At 44.5% G+C, this 24,609-nt stretch overlaps 1 protein-coding gene across 3 annotated transcripts in view; it reads left to right on the plus strand.

The window, feature by feature from the left end:
• LOC308169175 (activin receptor type-2B-like) overlaps positions 1-15,765 on the plus strand; it is a 29,313-nt gene extending 13,548 nt beyond the window's left edge. Inside the window, exons 2-11 of one of the 3 annotated variants that reach the window (XM_080543828.1) lie at positions 4,335-4,542; positions 5,763-5,869; positions 6,816-6,976; positions 8,043-8,174; positions 9,160-9,303; positions 9,859-10,007; positions 13,114-13,228; positions 14,348-14,486; positions 14,693-14,823; positions 15,448-15,765. In XM_080543828.1, coding sequence (XP_080399954.1) covers positions 4,335-4,542; positions 5,763-5,869; positions 6,816-6,976; positions 8,043-8,174; positions 9,160-9,303; positions 9,859-10,007; positions 13,114-13,228; positions 14,348-14,486; positions 14,693-14,823; positions 15,448-15,642 — 1,481 coding nt within the window. In that variant the 3' untranslated portion in view covers positions 15,643-15,765. Of the gene's footprint in view, positions 1-4,334; positions 4,543-5,762; positions 5,870-6,815; positions 6,977-8,030; positions 8,175-9,159; positions 9,304-9,858; positions 10,008-13,113; positions 13,229-14,347; positions 14,487-14,692; positions 14,824-15,447 lie in introns of all 3 variants that reach the window. The other 2 variants (XM_080543829.1, XM_080543827.1) reach the window with 2 other exon arrangements.
• The last annotated feature ends 8,844 nt before the right edge of the window (positions 15,766-24,609 follow it).

Consider the following 24,609-nt stretch of genomic DNA (forward strand, 5'->3'; position numbering starts at 1 on the left):
GGTGGTATAGCCTCCAGCCTTATGGTAGGTTTTCAAGATGTATGTGTGTCTGGGAGGGGATCCATCATGCATTATGACCATATCCATATCATTAACACTCTTTGTGGGCATCAGAAACGGGGTCATGCACATAGCTATATATATGCTAATGTCCTTGTGTGGTTATGGATGTGAATAAAGACTAGCCTGAGAATGGACATTCATTCCAAGCTGGATTGTCTGGTTTTACACATCTTCCCAGTCTTTTGAAGAGTAGGAATTCAAACTTTAGCGAAATGACTACTTCCAATTTACCGAGCCTGAAGCACGCTTAAAGAGCGAAATAAATGAAGAAGAAAAAAGCCATTGGTGGAGGAACGCTTGCAACATGTCCACACCATCGAACACAATGGAAAGAAAGACCAGGGTGAGCCAACAGTAAAGGTCCAGGGTAAAGTTAGTTATCATTTTGTCTCCTTCTTAAAATAATGGCTTAAGTCATATGATATATTCTATATTTGGTTCAGTCTATTCTGATTTTCTTCAAACTTGAAAATATGACGTAAGCCATTAGTTTAAGAAGGTGACGAATTGTCTTAGCTAAAAAGGCCTTGCATCTGGTCCTTTTGCAGCATGGCCAGATCAGTGATGGGGGAGGGCTTGAGGTTGTAGTTGACATGGCAGCGTCTGTTGTCATTGTGAAGACAGCAGCCTATTCACAGTGTGTGAGAGACATGACCTTGTCTCTGGCTAAGACCTTTCAGTCTGCTGCTCCCCCATTCAGGGATCTGCAGGGCTTAAATGTATCTATCACCATAGTGATATGACTCAGTGTCAGTTTGGATAGTGAGAGGATGATGGTTATGTGAGAGAGGGGTTTCGGTCTCTGCTTCCAGTAGTTTAGTCATGTCATAAATGTCCATGTTGTTTCTAATTTCAGGATTATTGATTCTGATTCTCTCAGCAGAGAGGTGGGAATGATGAGAGAGCCCACCGGATATGTCCTTGTAGTTGCGGAAATAGTTTGAAAGGGCACACATTGGATCTACACTGACCAGAGATTGGAATAAATACAATAATCAGGCCACCGAAAGCACATAAAATTAGAATTCCCTCCACAGTAAATTCAACTCTACTACTTTCCACCACTCAACCAACCAACCAACCAACCAACTCTCTACGCACTCCTCTAAAGTACACACAGTTCATCCTATCTATCTATCTATCTATCTATCTATCTATCTATCTATCTAACATTCTATCCATCCATCCAACCAACCAAATCTCTGACTTTATCTGCTACGATAGTAAGTAAGTAAGCCTTGAGAACCGATGGTTCTTGAGCCTAATGGCCCATAGGCGGCAGGAGCCTGTCTCCTGTTTCCATAGCGTGAGGCAGCTTGATGTACAAGTACACCCTATGGACATGACGCTGGCATCCGTTACAATAACGATACTCAATTTCTTTCATCTACGCAGCAAATCGATCTATTTTTTTAAACATTTTCCACTACCAAGATAAGACTTTGCAAGCCCATAAAGTTTCTTCTGGAACTTACTTTTCTGGTTGAATGATTGCTATGGGACTTGTGATTATTCTAGCATAGTAGTACCAGATCCCTTTATCTAGTATCAAAACCAGTAAAAAAAAAAAAGAAGAAGTAATATTTTGTCATCCATCTCAGCACAGTTTGGAGACACACAGACCTCTTGAACATTACTAGTGGTGAGTTCTCAGGTGGGATTTGAACTCATGACCTTCTGAACACCAGTCCACCACTAGACCTGTGTCACCCTTCACAGACACTCCCTTAGGACTGAAGGAGATAGGCAGGCTGCTAGTTGCTGAGTGTTAGAAACAGATGTCTTCTCATTCTCTCTGAGTTGTGTCTGGAGCTATAAAGCTGTTTGGTGACTGTGATGATGCAGGAACAACAGCCCGGCCCTCACCTCTCACATCTACACAGTAGTGAGGCCTGGGCTGGTTTTATGTGCTAGAATGGCTTCCCTTGTTTTACACACACGCGTCGTTAGTCGCAATGTTCGTATTCCGCGTTTCGTCGATGCACACGCGCAATGCGCTAAATTGATGGTGATTTTATTGAATGTTTGTTTGTTTTTTGTTGATTTTTTTACTTTTTGAGCCCCAGACGCCCAGGCCTAACAACGTCGCTGCCAATCATCATGGACATACTTGAACAGTTATTTTTTTATGTCCACGGCTTCTGTTTTGGGTTATTTCCTCGTCCTCTGATGTTGTTGTGAATTAAAGCTGTCACAGTGTTGTTGCCAGCCTGCTAGCCACTGTTCTACGGCCAGAACAACTCTTGGTGGCAGTAAAATTATATTGGCCATGTAATGCAGAGGGGAGGCCGGAGGTGGAGTGCCTTGCTCCTCTGTGGTTACACCATTAGTGTGCTCCTCTGTGGCTCCAGCGTTGGCCTTGGTTGGAGTGCATACTTCCCTTTGTGTCCCTGACATCTGCTCCGTCCATTAGCCTTGATATCCCCATGGAAGCCTGCAGAGTGAGCCTATGAATGCAGATGCGTTGCCGCGGCCGCCAGCTAGCGTAAGCGTAGTTTAGCATGCTTTTAGTATCCACCCCGTAGTATGGCAACACGAACACGGTGTTGGCACTGTGTGTATGTGTGTGTGTGTGTGTGTGTGTGTGTGTGTGTGTGTGTGTGTGTGTGTAAAGTAAGGGTTGAATAGGGCTTTGTCTGTGGGAAGAGGCGACAACGATACACTACCACATTTCCCGTTGCCTAGCAACCGCAATGCACAGATTGGCAAGAACATCTGCCGCAGCCAGCACTGCCAAATCTGTGTTGTATAGTAAACACAGCTCCACGCTCACTCTCTCTCTCTCTCCCTCACTCTCTCCATCTCACCCTTCGCTCTCAAAACTCCATCTCCTCCCTCTTTCTCTCGCCCTCTCCCTATCTCTTCCCTCACTCTCTCCCTTTCCTTTGCCTTACTCTCTTTCCCTTTCTCGCTATCTCTCTCCTGACGTCTATTTCTATCCCTCTCTCTTTCTCTCCCTCCCTCCCTCCCTTGTTCCAGCAGAGAGGAGGACAAAAAAGGAGCTCCCTCCTTCCTGCTGTTCTAGTCTGTTCTGCTTCCGAGGAAGCTGGCAGGGTTTTCTCTCTTAATTCGGTCACACCGCTGGGATCATATGCAAGTGTGTGTGCGTACGTGTGTGTGTTTATGTGTGTGTGTGTGGGTGGGGGGAGGGGGGGGGGGGGGTTGCTTCAGTTGCTGCTAAGATGCTTCCCTACAGAGCTACTGATGTTCTCGTGAGCACATGCTGCAATGACTTCAGTGGAGACGCCATGCTGCCTTTACCTTAAAAGACCCCCCCTCCTATTCCTCCTCTACTCCACTCCTCTCAATCCCCCTTACCTTAAACACCCTCTCCCCCCCCTGAGCCTGTTATATGAAACTAAGGCGTAAAGGAATGGCTCGACAGCTGTTTTGACAAAAAGAGAGTAGAGCGGAGAGTGATCCGTGGCTTTCATCTCGGCGGGACGCGTCTCCTGCGCTCCTGTTTGCGGTGCCATGCTGAGCGGCACGTCCTCAAACATCAAACACACCCTGCCGCGCGCCGCCGGCCACTCACCACCAATGCGCTGCAGCGATCGCTGATAGTAGGGGTTCAGGACAGCTACGGCGTCATTCCAACATTTAAATGTGTTGCAGTAGTAACGTACTATCAAAGCTACATAATCTACAACAATTTCTACTACTGCTTACACTCCCACGTATTAGTGAATACGACACACCAGTCGTTCCCCCGCAGTAGACCGTTGGGCCACAACGGCAGGAAGTCTTGAGACAGATTAGCATCCCAATATCAAGATATTCAAAAGAAAATAAACAAATGTTGTAGATGTTGATTATGTAGCATTGCCAATGTTACTACAGCAGCGCGTTGACTTAAAGTCCCTACTGTGCCAAGGCAGAGCAGGGGAATCCCTCGCTGGATTGAACCAAAACGTGTTGTTTTCACTCCATTTACACGACAGAGTAGATCTGTCACTCATGAGCTATCGGTTGATTATATGTGGCGTCTGATTTGCATGTTCCTCAAAGTGGATTCTGACCCGCCAAAGTGTGGAAATGGATGTGGAGACAATTGTACAAAACAACAGTGAATTTTCCGGTTTTGAGGGAGGATGCCTAACCTAGGTGAACCTACAGTATCTGTTTTAAGCTTGACTAACATCCTCTCTCTCCCGCTCTCTCTCTCTCTCCTTCCCTCTCTGTCTCTCCTTCCCTCTCTCTCTCTCTCTCTTTCCCCCTTTCTCTCTCTGTCCTTCCCTCTCCCTCTCCCTCTCTCTCTCTCTTTCTGTCAGGACCGAGCCATGGGGAGGTGGACACGCGGGAGTGTTTGTTCTACAACGTCAACTATGAGATTGAGAAGACCAACCACAGCGGCGTGGAGCGCTGCGAGGGGGAGAAGGATAAGAGGTCTCACTGCTACGCGTCATGGAGGAACAACTCTGGCATCATAGAGCTGGTGAAGAAAGGCTGCTGGCTGGACGACTTCAACTGCTATGACAGGTCGGAACCGACTGCCGTATTCATTCAGCTTCATCATTATATAAAGTCCCTAACCCTAATATGAAACACACACACACACCACACACACACACACACACACACGCACAGTTTTTAAGGGTCGGCGTGTGGCACAGGAGGTAGAGCCAGCGTCTAATGATCACAAGGTCAGCTGATCGAAACCCTGGCTGGCCTCGCGTCGCGGTGTCCTTGGGCAAAAACCCCAGATTGCTCCCAATGGCCCGTGCCTCGCTGCTATTGGTATGTGAATGTGTGTGTGAATGGGAGCTATATAAGTCAGTCCATTTACACACACACACACACACACACGCACACACACACACACACACGGTATGAAAGTGGGCCAGTAACACTACCAATCCCAGCTCGCTTCATCTAGAGGCTGCTGCTCTTAAAATAGCCCCTTACCCCTCCACCCCCTCTTCCCCTCCCAGTCTCAGGTGAAAGTGTCTCATATCACCCATTCTACTGGGAGGAGTACCAATTTGGAGTGATTCTAATTTGTTTAGACTGTAATCACGATAGATTATGTAGCTGGCTCCAATAACAGTGGTTTAACCTGTTCCAAATGGATATCTCAGCTTAGGGCTGTAGCTGGATACCACTGATTGTACAGTACAATGACCGAGTCAAGTATGTTTTGCTTTTGAACCCAATAGGGTTCAGCTGTCATAGGGGTGTCCTCGTTTCACATTGTGCACCATCATTCTAAGGTGCCTGTGTTACATGTATTACGTATGCATATTACGTATGTAGGGATAACTGTGTATCTTTGCTTTACTGAGGTCAATCAGTGGCTCCAATATCCACACTAATATACATACAATTTAATATAATAATAATAATTATTATTATCATTATATTAACCCACAATGTCGTTAGCACAATGCTCTACCAACTGAGCCACAGAGGACCATTTAGAGGCTAGATAGAGACACCTTGTATAACCTCCTTACCTTACTCTATACTTACTATAGTTATATATAGTAAGTTTTTGTCTCTCCCTCTCTCCTCTCTCTCTCTCTCTCTCTCTCTCTCTCTCTCTCTCTCTCTCTCACCCTCTCTCTCTCTGTCTCTCTCTCTCTCTCTCTCTCCCTCTCTCCCTCTCTCTCTCCCTCTCTCGCTCTCTCTCACCCTCTCTCTCTCACCTTCTCTCTCTCACCCTCTCTCTCTCTCTCTCTCTCTCTCTCTCTGTCTGACAGACAAGAGTGTGTGGCCACAGAGGAGAATCCTCAGGTGTTCTTCTGTTGCTGCGAGGGCAACTTCTGCAACGAGAGGTTCACATACCAACCTGATGTCAACGGACCAAGTAAGGGGGCGTGGGGCAGGGGCGTGGGGCAGGATCATGGGGCAGGATCGTGGGGCAGGGGCGTGGGGCAGGGGCATGGAGCAGGGGCATGGGGCATGGAGCAGGATCATGGGGCAGGGCAGTGGAACCGATGGGTCTCCCATACTCTGTCTGTCCTGAATCAGACCTCAAGGGCTTACACAATTCAGAGATGTCATTAATTATTAACAGTGTTGTGCTTCCGGAGTGCATTTTTTCTCTACCATTTCTGACGTTCTTTGTTTTAGAGCTGATTTGCCCTGATAAGATCCAGTCTCTTCAGCCACATCTGCCTTGTGGGAAAAGCAATAGGACAGGATAATAGTACTTCACGTGTTTCATTTTGAACCTTGTACAAGCAGCCCTGTGGCCCACCTCTCGGTGCCTGACTGTTGACTCTGTTCTTAAACGCTCACAGGGGGGGGGGGGGTCTGTCAGATCTTAACCAGGCTAGAGTGAAGAGTCTCCACGCGGCCGTTTTTTCCCCATTTTGGCTGCTCTCTTTTCCCCGCTTAAGTATTCCACAGACCTGAATATACAGTAGCTGTGTGTGTGTGTGTGTATGTGTGTGTGTGTGGAGGTTTGTGTGTGTGTGTGTGTGTGTGTGTGGAGGTCGGTGTGTGCTTGTGTGTGTTACAGCAACCGCTAGGCTTTAAAAGGGGGAAACCTGAATACCTATTCCTATACTGCTATGCTGCCAACCAGCTCTTCTCTCCCGTCTTCCTTCTCTTCCTCCCAGCCTACATGTTTCCAAACATTGCATCATTCTCTCTCCCTCCCCCTTTCCTCTCCTCTCCTCTCCCCCCTCCCTCTCTTTCTGCACCTCTGCCCCTTCCCTCAACCCCCCCCCCCCCCCCCCCCCGCCTCTCCTCCCATTCCTCCAGCTGGTCTCTAACATGGTGTTCTGTCTGGCTCTATGCGTCCTTAGTGATCAAGCCCCCTCCACCCACCCCGTCTCTGCTCAACGTGCTGGTCTACTCCCTGCTGCCCATCACCATGCTCTCCCTGGTCCTGCTGCTGGCCTTCTGGATGTACCGCCACCGCAAACTCCCCTATGGTCATGTCCATATCAACGAGGTCAGGACGCCGGCACACACACACACAAATACACACACACACACACACACACACGCACACACACACGCTCTTCCTCCTCTCTCTCTCTCTCTCTCTCTCTCTCTCTCTCTCTCTCTCTCTCTCTCTCTCTCTCTCTCTCGTTTTTCCTCTCTCTCATGTTCTCTAACTCTCTTGTTTTCTCTCTCTCTCTTCCTCTCTCACTCTCTTGTTCTCATTCTTCCTCTCTCTCTCTGTCTCTCTCTCTCTCTCTCTCTCTCTGTCTCTCTCGCTGTCTTTTGTTCTCTGTCCCTCGCCTCTCTTTCTCTCTATGTTGAGGAATGTTAAAATGGATATGTATTTGATGTCATACCTCTCTACCTATTCCACCTCTGGCACATGGTTTCTCACTCCCATTCTCTCACCCACTGTCACTCTCCCTCTTGCCCTTTTCATCACTCTCTCTTCAGAGGCCATCTTGTTGGCTGCCCCCAAGCAGCCAAGTAGGCCACACGTTGCTTTGTTAATGTTTACCGCCATCTAGTGGTGGCTGAGTGCCACTGCTTTGAGATATTGGTTCCCCTATGAACACATGTAACCTACATACTGAAGGATCTAGCCCCTATAGCACGTACCTTTTAAGCTTTTTATCTTTTATAGATTATCTGTTTTGTCTCTGATACATGAGATTTTTTGTTTCAATGGAGAATTCAAAAAGACACTAGAGTTGCAAAAGACACTAAAACTCAACACCCTCTTTTAAAAAGTAATTACTAGATATAGTCTCTGATCACTGCACCTGCATTTGAAATAACGTCCCCCTGGTCCCTGCTGTTTTATATACTGTATATATTGTGAGGTTGTAGGCCTATATGTTAGAATGTTTTGTTGACTCTTGCCGTTTATTGTACTCATGTTTTGTATTGTAAATACTGTGTTGTGTTCTACAGACTTGCCTTCTGCTTTGCCTCTTGGCCAGGTCGTCATTGCAAATGAGAATCGGTTCTCAATTGACCTGATCTGGTTAGATAAAAAATGTAATGTCACAGTCATGACCTCTGACCTGACCCTTAAACTTTGATCTCTCTTTGACCCTGGCCAGCCCGCGCTCTCGCCAGAGGAAGGGCTGAAACCCCTGCAGTTACTGGAGATCAAGGCCAGGGGGCGCTTCGGCTGTGTCTGGAAGGCCAAGATGATGAATGAATACGTGGCTGTCAAGGTCTTCCCCATTCAGGTGGGTGGCTGCTGGAAATCAGTAACCAGCTATGCAATAAATGCACAAAGTCAGATGAATTAGTCAAAATTCAGGTATTAAAAAAAAAAGAAATCTTGCTTCCTTGCATGTTGTCCTCCATCCTCCACTCGCGTTGTTACGGCCTGGTATGTGTCTGTGATGCTTTTGTGTTCTGGTTGTGTTCCTCTGTCTCGATTTCTACACAAAAAACGCATTGGAGAACAATATCTCAGCGGAGGAACCTCCATCTTTTCCTCTAATGAGTAAGAAGTGAGTGGAGGATGGAGGAGGGGAGGCAAGGTATCGTGTTTCTAACAGTTGAGAAAGGGCCCTGATGAATGTATTACAGCACTGGTGTTATCCTGTGTGCTCCTCTTCCTCTCCCTGAAAATAATGTGACAGCAGCTGGTGAAACAGGGAACAAGTAGCCAACCAATGAAAAATGTTCAGACTTTTATTCTGAAAAATGTAAAGAAATGTCAACGTTGTTGAAAATGACACACTCGCTAGTCAAGCCAAAACATTGCAATGTGATGGATTCGGTGAGTAATCCCCACTACTACCTAGTTAAACTATAACACAACTTTACATTGTTAGCAGGCTCACAAAACAAACTGTGTTAGTTGACTAGCGAGTGTGTCATTGAACACTGAAACACTGAAATGTATTTACATTTTTCAGAATAAAAGTCTGAACATTAAATCCGCGGCCAACTTGTTCCCGGTCTCACCAGCTGCTGTCACATATTATGTACTGTATTATGCAAAACTGACTGAGAGGATGTTGTTGTTTGTCACCAAAAGTACTACTTATGTTAAGCTGCAGGAGATCACACCCATAACTTAACATTCCCCACATTTACCGCCCCCTGTCTTCTCCTGTCCACCCTGCTCTCTCCCCTGCCTCCCCCTACTCTGCCTCCCCCCAACCTGCCCCCCCCCCCCCCCCCTTCCCCCTCTGTCTCCACCTCATCCTCCTCCAACAGGATAGGCAGTCGTGGATTAACGAGCGGGACGTGTTCATGACTCCGGGGATGAAGCATGAGAACCTGCTGCGATACCTGGGGGCGGAGAAACGAGGAACCAACCTGGAGATGGAACTCTGGCTCATCACTGAGTTCCACGAGAAGGTGGGGGAGACAGGGGGAGACGGGGGGGGGGGGGGGGGGGGGGAGACGGGGCAGGGAGAGACTGGGGAGGGGAGAGAATAGACCAACTTAGCAAAAGTTTGTCTCGCGAGTTTTTTATCAAAATAAGGCTGGATTTTTGGGGGGGAAATCTCACGGGATTGATCGAAATAAGCCTGGATTGTCCTTTAGCGACGTTGATGGAATACCCCCCTGGTCTCATATCCGACCTGTTCTGGATTGAATTGCCTTTTTTATTTTCCCCGCCGGTGAATTGTCAATGCCACGAAAGTTGTTTTGCTGCATTTAATAGTCCTCAATTTCACAGAGCCCTGTGTGTAGACTGGCTTTCATTGATCCGGACAATAAAGAAGATTTAACTGAATGATAACATCTCTCTTTGTGCTGTCCAATATGTTTACCTCACTTAAACCATAGACAACTGTTCTCTCTCCTGTGGGAGTATCCTGCTTTGACTCTAACAGCTCTGTGTGTGTGTGTGTGTGTGTGTGTGTGTGTGTGTGTGTGTCTTGTGTCTGTGTCTGTGTGTGTGTTCAGGGCTCTCTGACAGACTATCTGAAGGGGAATGCAGTGAGCTGGATGGAGATGTGTCACATTGCTGAGACAATGGCGTGTGGGCTGGCCTACCTGCACGAGGACATCCCTCGCTACAAAGGGGAGGGGGCTAAACCGGCCATCGCCCACAGGTACCCAGAACCAGGGTTCGAGTTATGTGGGAGCCAATGGGAGCTGAGCTCCCATAGAGATGGTCTGAGACTCTCTGAGCTCCCATGAAGGCAGTACAATCAAAAATCTGTGGGGGTCGCTAATAATACATTACCACAACTATTATTTGATCAAAATGTCAATGTAATGAATATTATTTAATTTATATTATAAATATTGTAAAATAAACACGTTTTCCAAAAGAGCTACGCGCACCATTAATCTCCTGTGAATGACAGTAGGCCTTTGACTGCCTGCACTTCACCACCAAGACACCATGGGGCGCAGTAGAATATTGTGCAACAGCAAAAGGTTGATTAATCAGCTGTGCGGTAAACCGTTGGAACACACAGTGCACAGCTGATTAATCAATTAAACCAATAGAGTGAGACAGGATATGTTCATATACCAGTTGCCTTTCAGGAAGTAGTGAGATCGTGCACCTAGCCTATTATTGAGAAGCAAACATTCATTCATTAGCTATACAGGAGTATATACATACAGTAGCTACCATGCCGCCCAAAAAAATGCCATTTTTTGACCCTCTCCCGTTCATCCAATCTTGGATAAAGAAAGGACATCGGACGTCAGCATCATGGGTTCCAGGACCGCGACCGCAGCCTACTGAAAACAGACCACTTTGGTCGATCTTGTCTCCGTAAAGGTAAGGTGGCTTTTACTTTTTACTAACCTAGTGTACATGTATTTTTCGCTCCTTCTGTATAGCAAAAATAACAATTATTGGCCGAGATACATGTGTGACTATCGCTTTTATAGCTGTTGTTTCATGTGGGGCTGTTGATGTGGTGAAATGAGTAGCCTGCAGCTGTAGCGTCAGGATATGTTGGTATTTGAGGAGGAGGATGAGGATGAGGATGATGTTTCGGTACCGGTACCGTTTTTAAAGTATCGATTTGTCACCGGTATCGAATAAAACCCAAACTGTACCTAACCCTAACTATATGTTTACATGCCAACTAATTAGCTAATTCATTTCTGTCATTTAGAGCTGAGGGGAGCAACAGAGAGACGGACAACAGGACAGTAACAGAGAGACAACGGGAGAGGATAGCAATAGAGACAGAACTGAATGCACTGAACCTTTTTTTTATTCTTTGCATTATTAACACTGTTGTGTTATTGTGTTATTAAAGTGTTTAAGTGTTTTATGGTAAAGCATTATGAGTGGTGTGTGTGTGCAGGGTGCTCGTGAGTTGTATATTTTGGGGAGGGGGGAGGCTTGTGTATGGGGGCGGGGCAGTGTTTCCTCCAGGAATTTTTACAATGGTGGCGGGTAGTGCTGCGCGCGCGCACCGCGCGCCCGCGATTTTTTCGCGTGCACGCGCATGAAACGCGCACGCGCGCTCAAAACAACTACGTAATTTCAGCCAAAACTCGAGGATGGCCCAAAAAAATAAAATGTTTTCCTGTACTTCTCCCGTGTGTCTCTTATTGTCTGTGTCTGCATGTTTTTCCAGCATGTAATTCCGTTGTCAATAAAAACAAAAACACTGATCTGACGGTTTTTTTCACAACGTTATTACTTGTCACTTTAAGCCCAGGAGGGAGTTAGCGATTAGCGATGTTTAGCTTAGCTTAGTTTAACAGAAGTATCTTCACTTTTAACATGACTTCCCGTGGTCGTAGAGGGCTGGTCGACGGCTTAAAATGACCCTGTAGACCTTATCCAGCTATAGTCTTGTATTTCTACCCCGGGCATAGCCGGTGTTATTCACGGACAAACACTCCTGTTAGAGTGGTTCTAGTACACTGGACATAGGTAACACATAGAGAGGCTTCTCCTCTCTCTCTCCATCCTACACTACACTACACTACGCATCCTATACTACACTACACTACGCTAGCTCGCGGTGTTCGGGTGACAGCCAGGGCGCGTTCGTAAATACGCTCTGGAAATCTGATCAGCACTCACGGAATGCCTCTTGTCCAATCAAATGACTTGGTCCCTTTATGACGTTGAACCCAGTGTGCGCTCCGGGGCTCTCAGAGCGAATTTACGAACGCAGCCTCAAGTTCAATACTCGCGACACACACGGACTGGTCCAGTTTCAGCGCTTGTGGGTGTGTCTAGCGCTGTGAAGGTCTGAAAAGCGGCCTAAATCTTTTTTTTTTTTTGGGGTTGAGAAATCTGAATGGTGGCGGAGGAAATTCCATCGTGGCGGACCGCCACGATGAAATGCATGTAGAGGAAACACTGGGGCGGGGGGTCCTCACACAAAGGAGTAGCCTAGGGCCACTGACCACCTTAATCCGCTCCTGCCTATAGCTAATTAAAACTTGTAAGTCCCATCGCTTGTGGGCATGATTCGCGCGTGCATGAGAACATTTCGCACTGTTATTTTGGAGACCCCCACAGAGATCAGCTTATAACTCGAACCCTGCCCAGAACCACCTCAGAGTAGCTTTCTTTGTGTCTGTCGTCCAGACAGAAACATTATCCCTGGGTCAGTTAGTCTCTATATATATGTGACAGCGGGTGGTGAAAGGGGGAACAAGTCGGCAACCAATCGAATTTTTTAAATTATTTTTTATTTTTTAATTAAAAAACGTAAATAAAAACGATTCAGTGAGTTAATTCCCACTGCTACCTAGATAACTATAACACTACTTTACATTGTTAGTAGGCTCACAAAACAAGCTGTATTAGTTGACAAGCGAGTGTGTCATTGATTTTCAACAACGCTGAGATGTATTTCAAAAGCAAAGCAACATGCTTCATACCTCAAGACCTATTGCCTTTGTTCTGTGCGTATCATAACTGTACATATCATATTGATATTCATCTCTTGTATATTCACTTGTATATTCACTTATTTATACTCACTGTACTGTATACCTATGCTTGCACCATCTACATTATCACAGCTACTTGCACTCTGTGCAATGACAATAAAGTTGAAAGGCAATACAGTTTAATCTCATCTGATCTAATCTGATCTGATCTCAGAACTGTGTTCTCACCCTAACCCCTGCCTCCTGTCTGTCAGTATACTTTTTGCATTTTGTATAATTCAGTCTTCAGTCTTCTTCAATTTCAACTAATCTCCCCAACTTTCTATCCTGCAGGGACTTCAAGAGTAAGAATGTGATGTTGAGGACGGACTTGACGGCCATCATTGGAGACTTTGGTCTGGCGGTGCGGTTCGAGCCAGGGAACCCCCCCGGGGACACGCACGGACAGGTGGGCCACTAGTGTGTGTGTGTGTTAGGGTATATGTCTGTGTGTGTGTAACGGTCAGGCTAGTGAACCCAAGTGCAGAACACAGAGAGGGAGTCTGATAATGGTAAAACATAAAGGATGGGTGTATTTATTGAAGGTTGGTAGACAGGGCAGGCAGGTTGGTAGACAGGGCAGGCAGGGCAGGCAGGCAGGTTGGTAGACAGGGCAGGCAGACAGGGAGGACAAGCAGATGAGGCAAGCAGGTAGGCAGGGCAGGTAGGCTTGCAGACAGGGCCAGCAGGTAGACAGGGCAGGTGGGGCAGACAGGCAGGCAGGAGGTAGGAGTCAGTAACAGGAGTCAGGCTGGAGTACTGGAGGCACAGGGAAAACAGGGATTAGAATGCTGAGTAGACTGACGGAGCAGTATCTTAGCACAAGAAGCGTGACTAACAGTGTAACTGAAGCAAGGCAAGGCAAGGCAAGTTTATTTGTATAGCACATTTCATACAACAGGTCTAATTCAAAGTGCTTTACATATAGCATTAAAACAAATACATCAAGAGGAGAATAGTAAAAAAGAAAATGATAAGAATACATATATATATAGAGCTATGATCTGGCAGAGTGGTGAAGTCTGGACCGAGTATTTGTGGCAGGCTAATGATGTGGTCGTGGCAAACAGCTAGTAACCTGACTACCGCACACCTGACTCCATTCCTGCAATAATAGAGAGAGAGAACTGTAGGAGGTAGAGGGTGTGACAGTGTGTGTGTGTGTGTGTGTGTGTGTGTGTGTGTGTTAGGGTAGTGTCTGTCACTCACTCCTAACCGACTGTCTGTTCATGTTTTTGTCAGGTGTATGTGTGTGTGTGTGTGTGTGTGTGTGTGTGTGTGTTAGGTTAGTGACTGACTGTGTCTTTATCTCTCTGTCAGGTGGGTCACTAGTGTGTGTGTGTGTGTGTGTGTGTGTGTGTGTGTGTGTGTGTGTGTGTGTGTGTGTGTGTGGTAGGGTAGTGACTGACTGTGTCTTCATCTCTCTGTCAGGTGGGTCACTAGTGTGTGTGTGTGTGTGTGTGTGTGTGTGTGTGTGTGTGTGTGTGTGGTAGGGTAGTGACTGACTGTGTCTTTATCTCTCTGTCAGGTGGGTACGTGGCGCTACATGGCTCCGGAGGTTCTAGAAGGAGCCATCAACTTCCAGCACGACGCCTTCCTCAGGATAGACATGTACGCCATGGGCCTGGTGCTCTGGGAGCTGGCGTCACGCTGCAAGGCTGTGGATGGTGAGACACACACACACACATACACACACACACACACATACACACATACACACATGCACACACACACACACACACACACACACATACACACGCACACACACACACACACACACACACATACACACACACACGCACACACAAACACACTTACACACACACACAAGAACATCTAAAGTACTATTATGTCTTGTGTGTGTGTGTGTCAGGCCCTGTGGAGGAGTTCATGCTGCCGTTTGAGGATGAGGTCGGCCAGCATGCGTCCCTGGAGGACCTACAGGAAGTGGTGGTTCACAAAAAGTTGCGGCCAGTCTTCAAGGACTGCTGGCTCAAGCACCCTGTGAGTAGTATATACATAAAGGGTAAATGGTACATGGTAAAACAGTACTGTACTGTAATAACCCCTTTTATACTTTCTATGTTATGAGTTATGAAAATGGACCATTGTATTCTCTGTCAAAAGTTTGGCTGGACCTCGTTAAAATCCCGTCGATATCTTCATTAGTCCCTTTTTGTGTATAAAGCCTTACTGCATAAACTCCCGGCTTACCTAACCTCATTATTAAAATTCAAGGACATAAATTACTGAACCTGTTCTCAGAATTGGTTAACTCTTGAGATTCCCTGGGGTAAAATGCCATAAATCTGCTTTTAGTTATAGCGCACCTAACTGCTGTTGATTCTTTTTCAGTTGCATGTTCTGGTGCCGCTAGTTTCTTCGTGGTCTAATATCGTGGTTTTATATGACGTATTGAACTGTGTTGTATTTTTATATGTGTTGTTTTGTTATTGTGTAAATATTGTGGACAGGCTGCACGTGCAAAAAGAGGCCTTTGTCTCAGTGTGTCTACCCAGTATAAACAAAGGTTAAATAAATAAAATCATGAACATGTAATAAACGCTTAATACACAGTGAATAAACAGTGTTGTTACAGCATGGTCTCCTCCCCCCCCCCCCCCGCAGGGCCTGGAGCAGCTGTGTGAGACGATAGAGGAGTGTTGGGACCACGATGCAGAGGCTCGTCTGTCCGCTGGATGTGTGGAGGAACGCATCTCCCAGATCCGTCGACTGACCAGCCCCCTGAACTCCGACTGTCTGGTGTCCATGGTGACCTCCGTCATTAACGTGGACTTGCCTCCCAAAGAGTCCAGTATCTGAGTCCCACAACCCCAACCCGCCGTCACCGCCACCGCCACCGCCACCGCTGCCGTCCTTCCCCGACACAGAGCGGCACCAAGCAAACAAGCAACCACCCACCATCTTCTTCTTCCTCTTCTTCTTCTCAACCTCAGCGTATCTCAGAACCACATGAATGCAGCTGCTATTTTATCCTGATATCGTTTTTTATTGTTGCTTTTTATTTTTTATTTTTGATTGGATCAATATTACCAGCACACTTCTCTACATATTTTTTTTTAGCAAGAGAGGATGTTCTAAGAAATAAAATAAACAAATAAATGAAATGGACATCTCCAAGTGCATTCAGGTGCCGACGAATGAATGCTGAAAAGGTGCAGGTATCGCAACCGTCTCATCTAAGGTGATACGGTGCACGTATCTCAACAGTCTCATCTAAGGTGACACGGTGCAGGTACCTCAACAGTCTTATCTAAGGTGACACGGTGCAGGTACCTCAACAGTCTCATCTCTCAGTCGTTGTTTTTGGTTTAGTTTATTCCTCTTTCCTGTCTTCTGGACAGGAATACCTGTGACGACAACCAACCAACCAACTAAACCACCCACCCAGCAACCTAGCAACCATTCACCACGTTGGACAATACATACAACACAATGCTGCAAAAACCTTGTAGGAAAAACAAAGACTGTTACACACAACTAACCTTCCTCAAGGAGTTTTTTGTTTTCACAACTTTTCCTTTCCGACAGTGTGTGCTATTCGAACCTTCGGAGCTAACGGGTGTCTCTGCAACACAGTAGGAGATGCAAGTCAACTTGACCGGATTCTTTTGCGTTCAGGTTCAGACTGGTGAAACCTTTACGTGGTTGTGTCATGCATTTCTTTGGAGTTTCTTCAAGTAGTTGAAAAGAAAATGGCTTGCGTGTAGAAATAGGGTCGTCACAGAATCTGGATATATTCCATCTTGTTTGGTACGGAGCTCCTTCTCAGGTAACCAGTTGCTACGGGGCAGGAGGATAGGATTCATGGTGACATGGTGACAAGCACCCTGCTCAGTATGGACAGACCCATAGCCGCCACTCGAGGGGCTGTGAGAGACCAACTGGAGCGGGAGAGGCATTTCTGACCTTGTTCAGAGCCTTTTAGCTGAGATGAAATGGAGTGTGAACATGGAAGGTGCCCTAACAACTAGAAACACTATAAAACCAACCCACAACAGGTGCAGGACCACGGTTGACAATGCCTACGAATTTCAGGTCTGGGAGTGTGTGCGTGAAAAGTCCATGAAGAAAGGCATAGCCAAAAATGGCTAAGAATTTGTGAATGATTTTCAGTGTTGTCTTTTTTTGTTTTGTTTTTGTCTTCTCCTATTTACATTGAGTGTAATAGACACGGGGAGTTAAAAGACCTAGTCTCTACTGTATCTACACTACCGGAACAAAAGTTTTAGAACACCTCCATTTTTCAGAGTTTTGAATTGAACATTTTGCTAAAATGCAAAAATCTCATCACTCAATAAGTTGAATTGAGTCCATCTTAATGTAAGGATAATAGTTAATGCAATTTTGGAATTAATATATTTGTTTTTATAGGGTCTCTGCATAGGAATGGAGGTTATTCTAAACATTTTCACCGGTAGTGTAATCCACAGAGGCCCTTCTGAGACCTCTGCATAGCCTATGTCTGTGTTCCAACATCCATACTAGATTACTACTCAGAATGAAGCAGCGCATGATGCATTAAGGTGTATCCCTGTTGTAATGATAGAACAGAGCCTGCATGCACCTCTAGTGTTGTGCAGGAGGGCAGGGGTCTCATAGCCTGGTCCCAGGAGTCTCATAGCCTGGTCCCATCATTATTTACCTCATCTCACACAGGGACCAAACTAGAGTTGTGACCATGTAGGTCCTGCATCGTAGAGGCGCTTCGACAGGGCAATGGTGCCGCAACTAATGACCAATTCTGTCTTCACTTCATTCAGAGTTGTCACTCCTTCTCCCTCAAAACAAACAAACAAACAAGGAACCTTTTTGTTGTCTTAATGGTGTCACGCAAGAAACCACATTTCTGTATGCCACGATGTAACAGTGAATGTACACAATGCTGCTGTTCCAACGCAAAGATGAATATACAGTGTTTGTGTATATTCCTTTTTCTTTCTGTGCATTACACATGCAACTTCCTCAGCAGACAATAGCAAACGTGCGTTCAGGTGAGACCAGGGGGGTATTCCATCAAAGTCGCTAAAGGAAAATCCAGGCTTATTTTTGATAGGTTTCGCAAGATTTTTTAAATAAATCATGCGGATGCGATTTATCTAAATAAGCCTGGATTGTCCTTTAGCGACGTTGATGGAATACCCCCCAAAAGGCTTCCGAGGTGTAACAGAACAACACAAACACACTTTGGTAGAAATAGAACATGAAAACGAAAAAAAACACACCAAAAAAATACTGCTCATGGACCACAGACCACCTCAAACCAGAAATACCTCAGATTTTTCTATGTGTATAAGTTCTGTTATATATTTTGTTAGTTGTGTTGACTTGTAGTAAGTATATTTTACTGTGAGTGTTTTGGCTTTTATGATTAGAAAAAAAACAAGAAAAAAAACAAAAACGTCCTAAATCCTATGTTGTATAAATGAAAGAACATTGTGTAAATAGCTGTATACAGTTGTAGAGTTCTGCCTATATATGACAACTGGGCATTATTCAGTAGTGTGCTGGCTTAGTCCACAACTCTTCTGTTCCCCTTTCTGTTACCTAAAAGGACATTGAACCTTTGATTAGTTTTTTTCCACCCACCAACTTGTATCAGCAGTAATATTTGTGCATACCCTACCATGATACTATGTCTTGGGTTTGTCATTGCTTTTAAAATATATTTTAAAAACTTATCCCATTCCTGGAAAAACAAAGCATTTGAGTACAAGAGCTACCATTGAATTTCCTTTACAAAGAAACCTCTCCAAATGAGTTTCTCTCAATTTAAAAACCTTTTAAAGCATAAAGTAATATTTTTATGAAATTGTTCCGGGACTATGAATGATTTGATATTGTTTTTAAGGGGGGTGGGGGGGTAATGTTTAATGTCCCTGTCTGCTGTCCCCTTTCATGTCGACCGAGGTACCGCTGCTCTGATCGCATCAGCACTTTGTAACTACACCACACCACACAGTGAGCTTGACGTTGTTTTTACATGGTGCCATACATCATCTTAACATTCTGCTCCTCTCTCTGCAAGAGAGAGAGAGAGAGATTTGGGTCATGACATCATCTTTGTCATCATGAACCTGGTGTTAGGTCCGGAAAACATAGCTCGCTTCATTATGACTCTTGGTTTTATTAGGATAAACATGGCGTCTCATAGAAGGGGGACTAAATGGTCAAGAAGCCTTATCTTCCCCCATCATAAATAATGATTCCTTAATTATGTCACAATTAATTGCATTATTAGTCAGGTTGGATGTGTTCTTGGTTTGATTTCCGAGACTCTTTCTTCTGCAGGGGTGTGTTAGTGTCTCGCCTTTCAGATTAGTGTTTCAATGTTGATCTTTCCAGGACACTTACTTGGTTGTAACATGTTTTGGTTTACAGTATTAATTCTAGATGTAAATGAGATCAAGAAATTGCAGCAATTACATCTACAATGTAGCAAGCAATGTGTCCAGCAATACTTAAACAGATATAATATTATACATTAGGTATTATCTCTAGAATCAACTCATAGGTACTGTACCAGGTGCTTGAGCTAGCGACCAACCAAAACATTTTATTCATGCTGCGCTTTGTTGTTGTCAAGAGCAACGTCAGTAGATATGCTGATCCCAAGCCGTCTTCATCTCTTCAACATCGTGGTTGTTAGAATATTGATCGGCCCGATACCATTTCTTCAGCCATGGACCACCTTTAACCATGAGAAACATGTAGCCAAATTCCTTGCATCAGAGTCTGCAAGAGAGAAACCAAAGTAGTTTGCTGTTAAGTCTAGTTTAGAGACGGTTGTGTTGTGTCCTCCTCTCTTTCATCAGGATGTCAGCAATAGTGACGTGAGGAAGTATGTTATAGATGTCCCTGTCCCTTCATCTGAGTGGCTTGCTATGAATATGACAATGGATTTGAGTTGATATCCTTGGCCTACATCAAGGCTTGCATTTATAATAGAACACGGTGTATACAAACATATACAAAATTAGTTTTTAAACATCCAAAATTAAAGCTTCTTAAGCGTATTTCCAAATAGTGGTCCTGATCATGTATTTTGATTGGAGAGCAGGGTTTTTACGTCTTTCCCTTTGGTCAGTGTTAAGATTAATTATGCAATACTAATACAAGGTTGTCTAGTCATAGCCCTGATGGGGAAGACAAGTGAGTATGACATCACTGTCCGTCTTACACCCTAATGCCAATTGTAATTATCCTGTCTCCCTAGATCAAGCTTCTCTCATAGACTTAATCAAAATGAATATTTAACTTCAGTGCTTTTACCATAGGCTATGTAAAATTATGTATGACCAATACTGACATGAGGCTTCATGATGACCAAGGTGAAGTGAAGGAGTTGACCGATATCCACAGGTGTTCTGGCGTTGTCAATTAACTGATTGATTGATCGGTCGATTGATTGATTCTGATGTTGTGCCTTTAGTTTCTTCATCGTCATGGTGCTGAAGTGATTGCAGCGGTGCCCCTCCTCCTGTCTTTGTTCTAGTACCTGACAAAAAAATGCTCTCTCTGTATAATATAATAATATTAATTATTATAATATAATATAACATAAAACTCGTAAAATAAAAAAATAAAATAAAAAAGGGACGAGTTGTACCTCTGGATGCATTCTTTGATCCAGGTTGTTCAGGAACCAATTACCTCAGAGCTCATGTGAAAACAGTGTTGCTATAGAAACACTGGTGTACAGTACATGTACACCATCACCACGCCAACAGGAAACCTCGTTTGTAACTGGTGTAACATGTAATGATGCACCCCTTGACATTGTGAAAACCTCTTCCTCTCTCCGCCTCCCACCTCCCTTTGTTGCTGTTTAAAAGCAGGGAGATTGTATGGTATGGAAAAGTATTGACTCTTGAGTGCTTCCTGTCTCTCTCTAAACTGTCCTTGGTTGCAGGGCTCAATCTTTAGCCATCATAGTAGAAATAATCATAAAAAAAACACCTTGATATTATCTCTGAATGAAGACAAAAAAATAAAACGTTTAGAATTTGCAGTTAGTTATAGGCTCTTCATTTGCCTTCTATATCTTGCAGAAAAGCTTTTTAAAACACGAAGAACCACTGTGACTTAAACAGAGGTCATGTCTCTTCAATTCTCCTTCTGGCCTTTTGTTTCCATTGTCTCCATGAGCATCTACAATTGTCATTATCTGTAGTTACATGTTATTATAAGTTGTGATGTTATCACTTTGCTGCGTGGACAGATGAGCACTGTGTATATTACTGTGTATATTACAGTATATCAGTGTTCAGTTCTGGTGTCATGCTGCAGCAAGTGGCGAGGGTGACTGACCCTCCGCAAGTATTACCAACTGTCCTGCCACTGCCACAGGGGAGAACTATTGATTCTGTTAAACGCGTAACGCTTAAACTTCCACTCTTTCCTCCTCTAGTTAAGCCTGTTACAGTGTGACTTAGAGCCACTATTCCATACCATGCAATCGTTTTTCTATCATGCTACATTACAAACAGTTGAAATTTGCTATAGATTGACCATGTCAACATTGATCTTTAGTTTTCTGAAGAGCAGTTTGGAAGTGTTAAACAGTGGACACACAGACACAGACACACACACACACACACACACACACACACACACACACACACACACACACACACACACACAGACACGGGAAAACTGAAGAAAAAAGATCCACTAGAAGGACTGATTCATAATCTTTCTTCCAAGACCCAACAAAAGAATGGTGGAAAATTTGGCTAGGTGGGGTTTCTTTCCTGTTTTGTCAAGGGGTCTTATTTTACATGATGTTTCTCACCCAGGATACGTATGTGAAATGTAAATGTTGTAAGTTATGTTTCACTATTGTAGCTTAATTGTAGAACAGATGGCTTGTACTACTGATTTTAACATATATATACAAAAAAAAAAATCTGTATAAGACAAGATGTATACAGAGTGGAGCTTGTTGCTGCAACTCCTCCTTTGAACTCTCTATTCAAACTATTTTGAACTGAAGAGTGTGCTTAAAAGTTTTATACATATATGAAATACCCTGGACAAACCAACATCCATTGTATTGCCGTAATGACATGAGGACTTTTTTCAATGATCATTGTAACATAGTTCTTTACTTTGCAGTGGATCATTGTTCCTTTTTACTGTGGTAATTTTAGAACTCAGTATCCAGAGTTTGAACTACTGTAGATTTGCCTAGTTGTTGGGGTGTGACTGCTTCCAATGAAAACCTGTATGAATGTAGTATTTGCCCCCTGTGAAGCAAGCACACCCTGACTGGTAGAGAAATATTAGACAGGATTATTTCAATTGTATCTTTTTGTATATGAAAGTAAACAATAAAATACTGTTAAAGCATTTGATTGAACTGTGTTTTCTTTCAGGTGTGCCTTTATTGTGAACTATGGGGCCGCAGTGGCTCAGGAGGTAAGAGCCAGTGTCTACTGATTGCAAGGCCGGCTGTTTGGCGGTTCAAACCCCTGGCCACGTGTTGAGTTGTCCTTGAGCAAAGCACTGAACCCCTAATTGCTCCAGGGTCACCGTCTATGGCTGCTATGACCCTTTGCCTAGAGCATAAAATACCAAATTCCCTTGGAACCCTCCTCTTCATGCTTCCCAACTATGGGATATCAGCACTACACCATCCTCTCAGCTCCCCCCTCAATCTCTTGTCAACTGCATGCTTGAAATAAAAACATGGATGTCATCTAACCTACTCAAACTCAACAGCAAAAAAACAGCTCATGGTTGGAGCAACCAGGGCGCTGCTCCAGAAGGAGGATGACTTTTTCCTCCATGTTGACGAATAAAGCATTGGTTCCACTTGGCCACGAACCCAGGACCTTCTGAGTGTAAAGCAGAGAGGATAACCACTACACTATGGAACCCTCTAGGACATAGGTTGGAGAGGGAGACAGGAATTCTTGAAGAGTGGCTCCAGCTGACATTGTTTAGAATTCAGTAGACAGCCACCCATTAAAGTGATGGTTCCACTGGGTATCGAACCAAGGACCTTCTGCGTGTAAAGCAGACGTGATAACCACTACACTATGGAACCCGCTATAGTACATTCAATGTATGGGGAAACAAAATTGAGTTGAAAGCGGGTCCAATAGTAAGACAGGTATTCTTTAAGAGTGGCTCAACCTGACATTCTATAGAATTGAGTTGAGAGCGGAACCAATAAAGCACTGGTTCCAATGGGGCTCGAACCGAGGACCTACTGCGTGTGAAGCAGACGTGATAACCACTACACTATGGAACCCACTACAGGACCTAGGATGTACAGGGAGACAGGAATTTTTGAAGAGTGGCTCAAGCTGACATTGTCCAGAATTCAGTTGACTGCCAACCATTAAAATCCTGGTTCCACTGGGGCTCGAACGCAGGACCTTCTGCTGGTAAAGCAGACATGATAACCACTACACTATGGAACCCAGGATATACAGGGAGACAGGAATTCTTGAAGAGTGGCTCAAGCTGACAGTGTCTAGAATTCAGTTGACTACCACCCATTAAAGTGATGGTTCCACTGGGTATCGAACCCAAGACCTCCTGCTTGTTAAGCAGACGTGATAACCACTACACTATGGAACACGCAATAGAACAGAGGATGTACAGGGAGATAGGAATTTTTTAAGAGTGGCTCAAGCTGACATTGTCTAGAATGCAGTTGAATGCCACCCATTAAAGTGATGGTTCCACTGGGTATCGAACCCAGGACCTTCTGCGTGTGAAGCAGACGTGATAACCACTACACTATGGAACCCGCTGTAGTACATTCAATGTACGGGGGAACAAAATTTAGTTGAAAGTGGGCCCAATAGTAAGACAGGTATTCTTTAAGATTGGCTCAACCTGACATTCTATAGAATTGAGTTGAGAGCGGAACCAATAATGCACTGGTTCCACTGGGGCTCGAACTCAGGACCTTCTGCTTGCAAAGCAGATATGATAACCACTACACTATGGAACCCGCAATAGTACAGAGGATGTACAGGGAGACAGGAATTCTTGAAGAGTGGCTCAAGCTGACATCCTGTTAAAGCGGAACCAATAAAGCATTGGTTCCACTGGGGCTCGAACCTAGGACCTTCTGCATGTAAAGCAGACATGATAACCATGTGTGTGTGTGTGTGTGCGTGCGTGTGCGTGTGTGTGAAAGGAGAGGTCATGGGCTGCTCACCTGTGAGGTCAAGCTTTTCTTGTGTATACTTTGAAGTGTTGTGCGTCCATTGATAAGTGTTGGAAATGCACACATGAGTTGTGTGATGTTTTATGATATTGTTATGGTCTTAGTCAACTGGTTTAAGTCTTAAGTTTTAGTACCTGCGGCCTCGTACCTACAACCGAATCACAACCGTGCTGATATTCAGTATAACAGCCCTCCCTCTCGTGTGATATTGCTTAATCATCTCATTGCAACCTGCACAGCATTCTGCACTACCTGACTACTACTTGAAATGCGATGTAGGTTTGTAATGTGATTGTGATATCTACTGATTATGAATCAACTTGGCCAGTAGGTTGCAACATACGATGCTAATACTATAGAGTACTATAAAGTATCCACTCTAAATGAATATATATTCCATCCTATACTATCCTATACTATACTATACTATACTATACTATTCTATTCACAAAAATAAAAAGCCAAGTACCAGGAAGCATATATGTGGAAGTATACCAGCTCAGTGACCTTGCGGTTAGAGTGTCCGCCCTGAGATTGGGAGGTCGTGAATTCGTGACGTTAGAATTATATGGTTCTATCTC

The sequence above is a fragment of the Nansenia antarctica genome, assembly GCF_963989245.1.
Source record: "Nansenia antarctica genome assembly, chromosome: 13".
Taxonomy (NCBI): Eukaryota; Metazoa; Chordata; class Actinopteri; order Argentiniformes; family Microstomatidae; genus Nansenia; species Nansenia antarctica.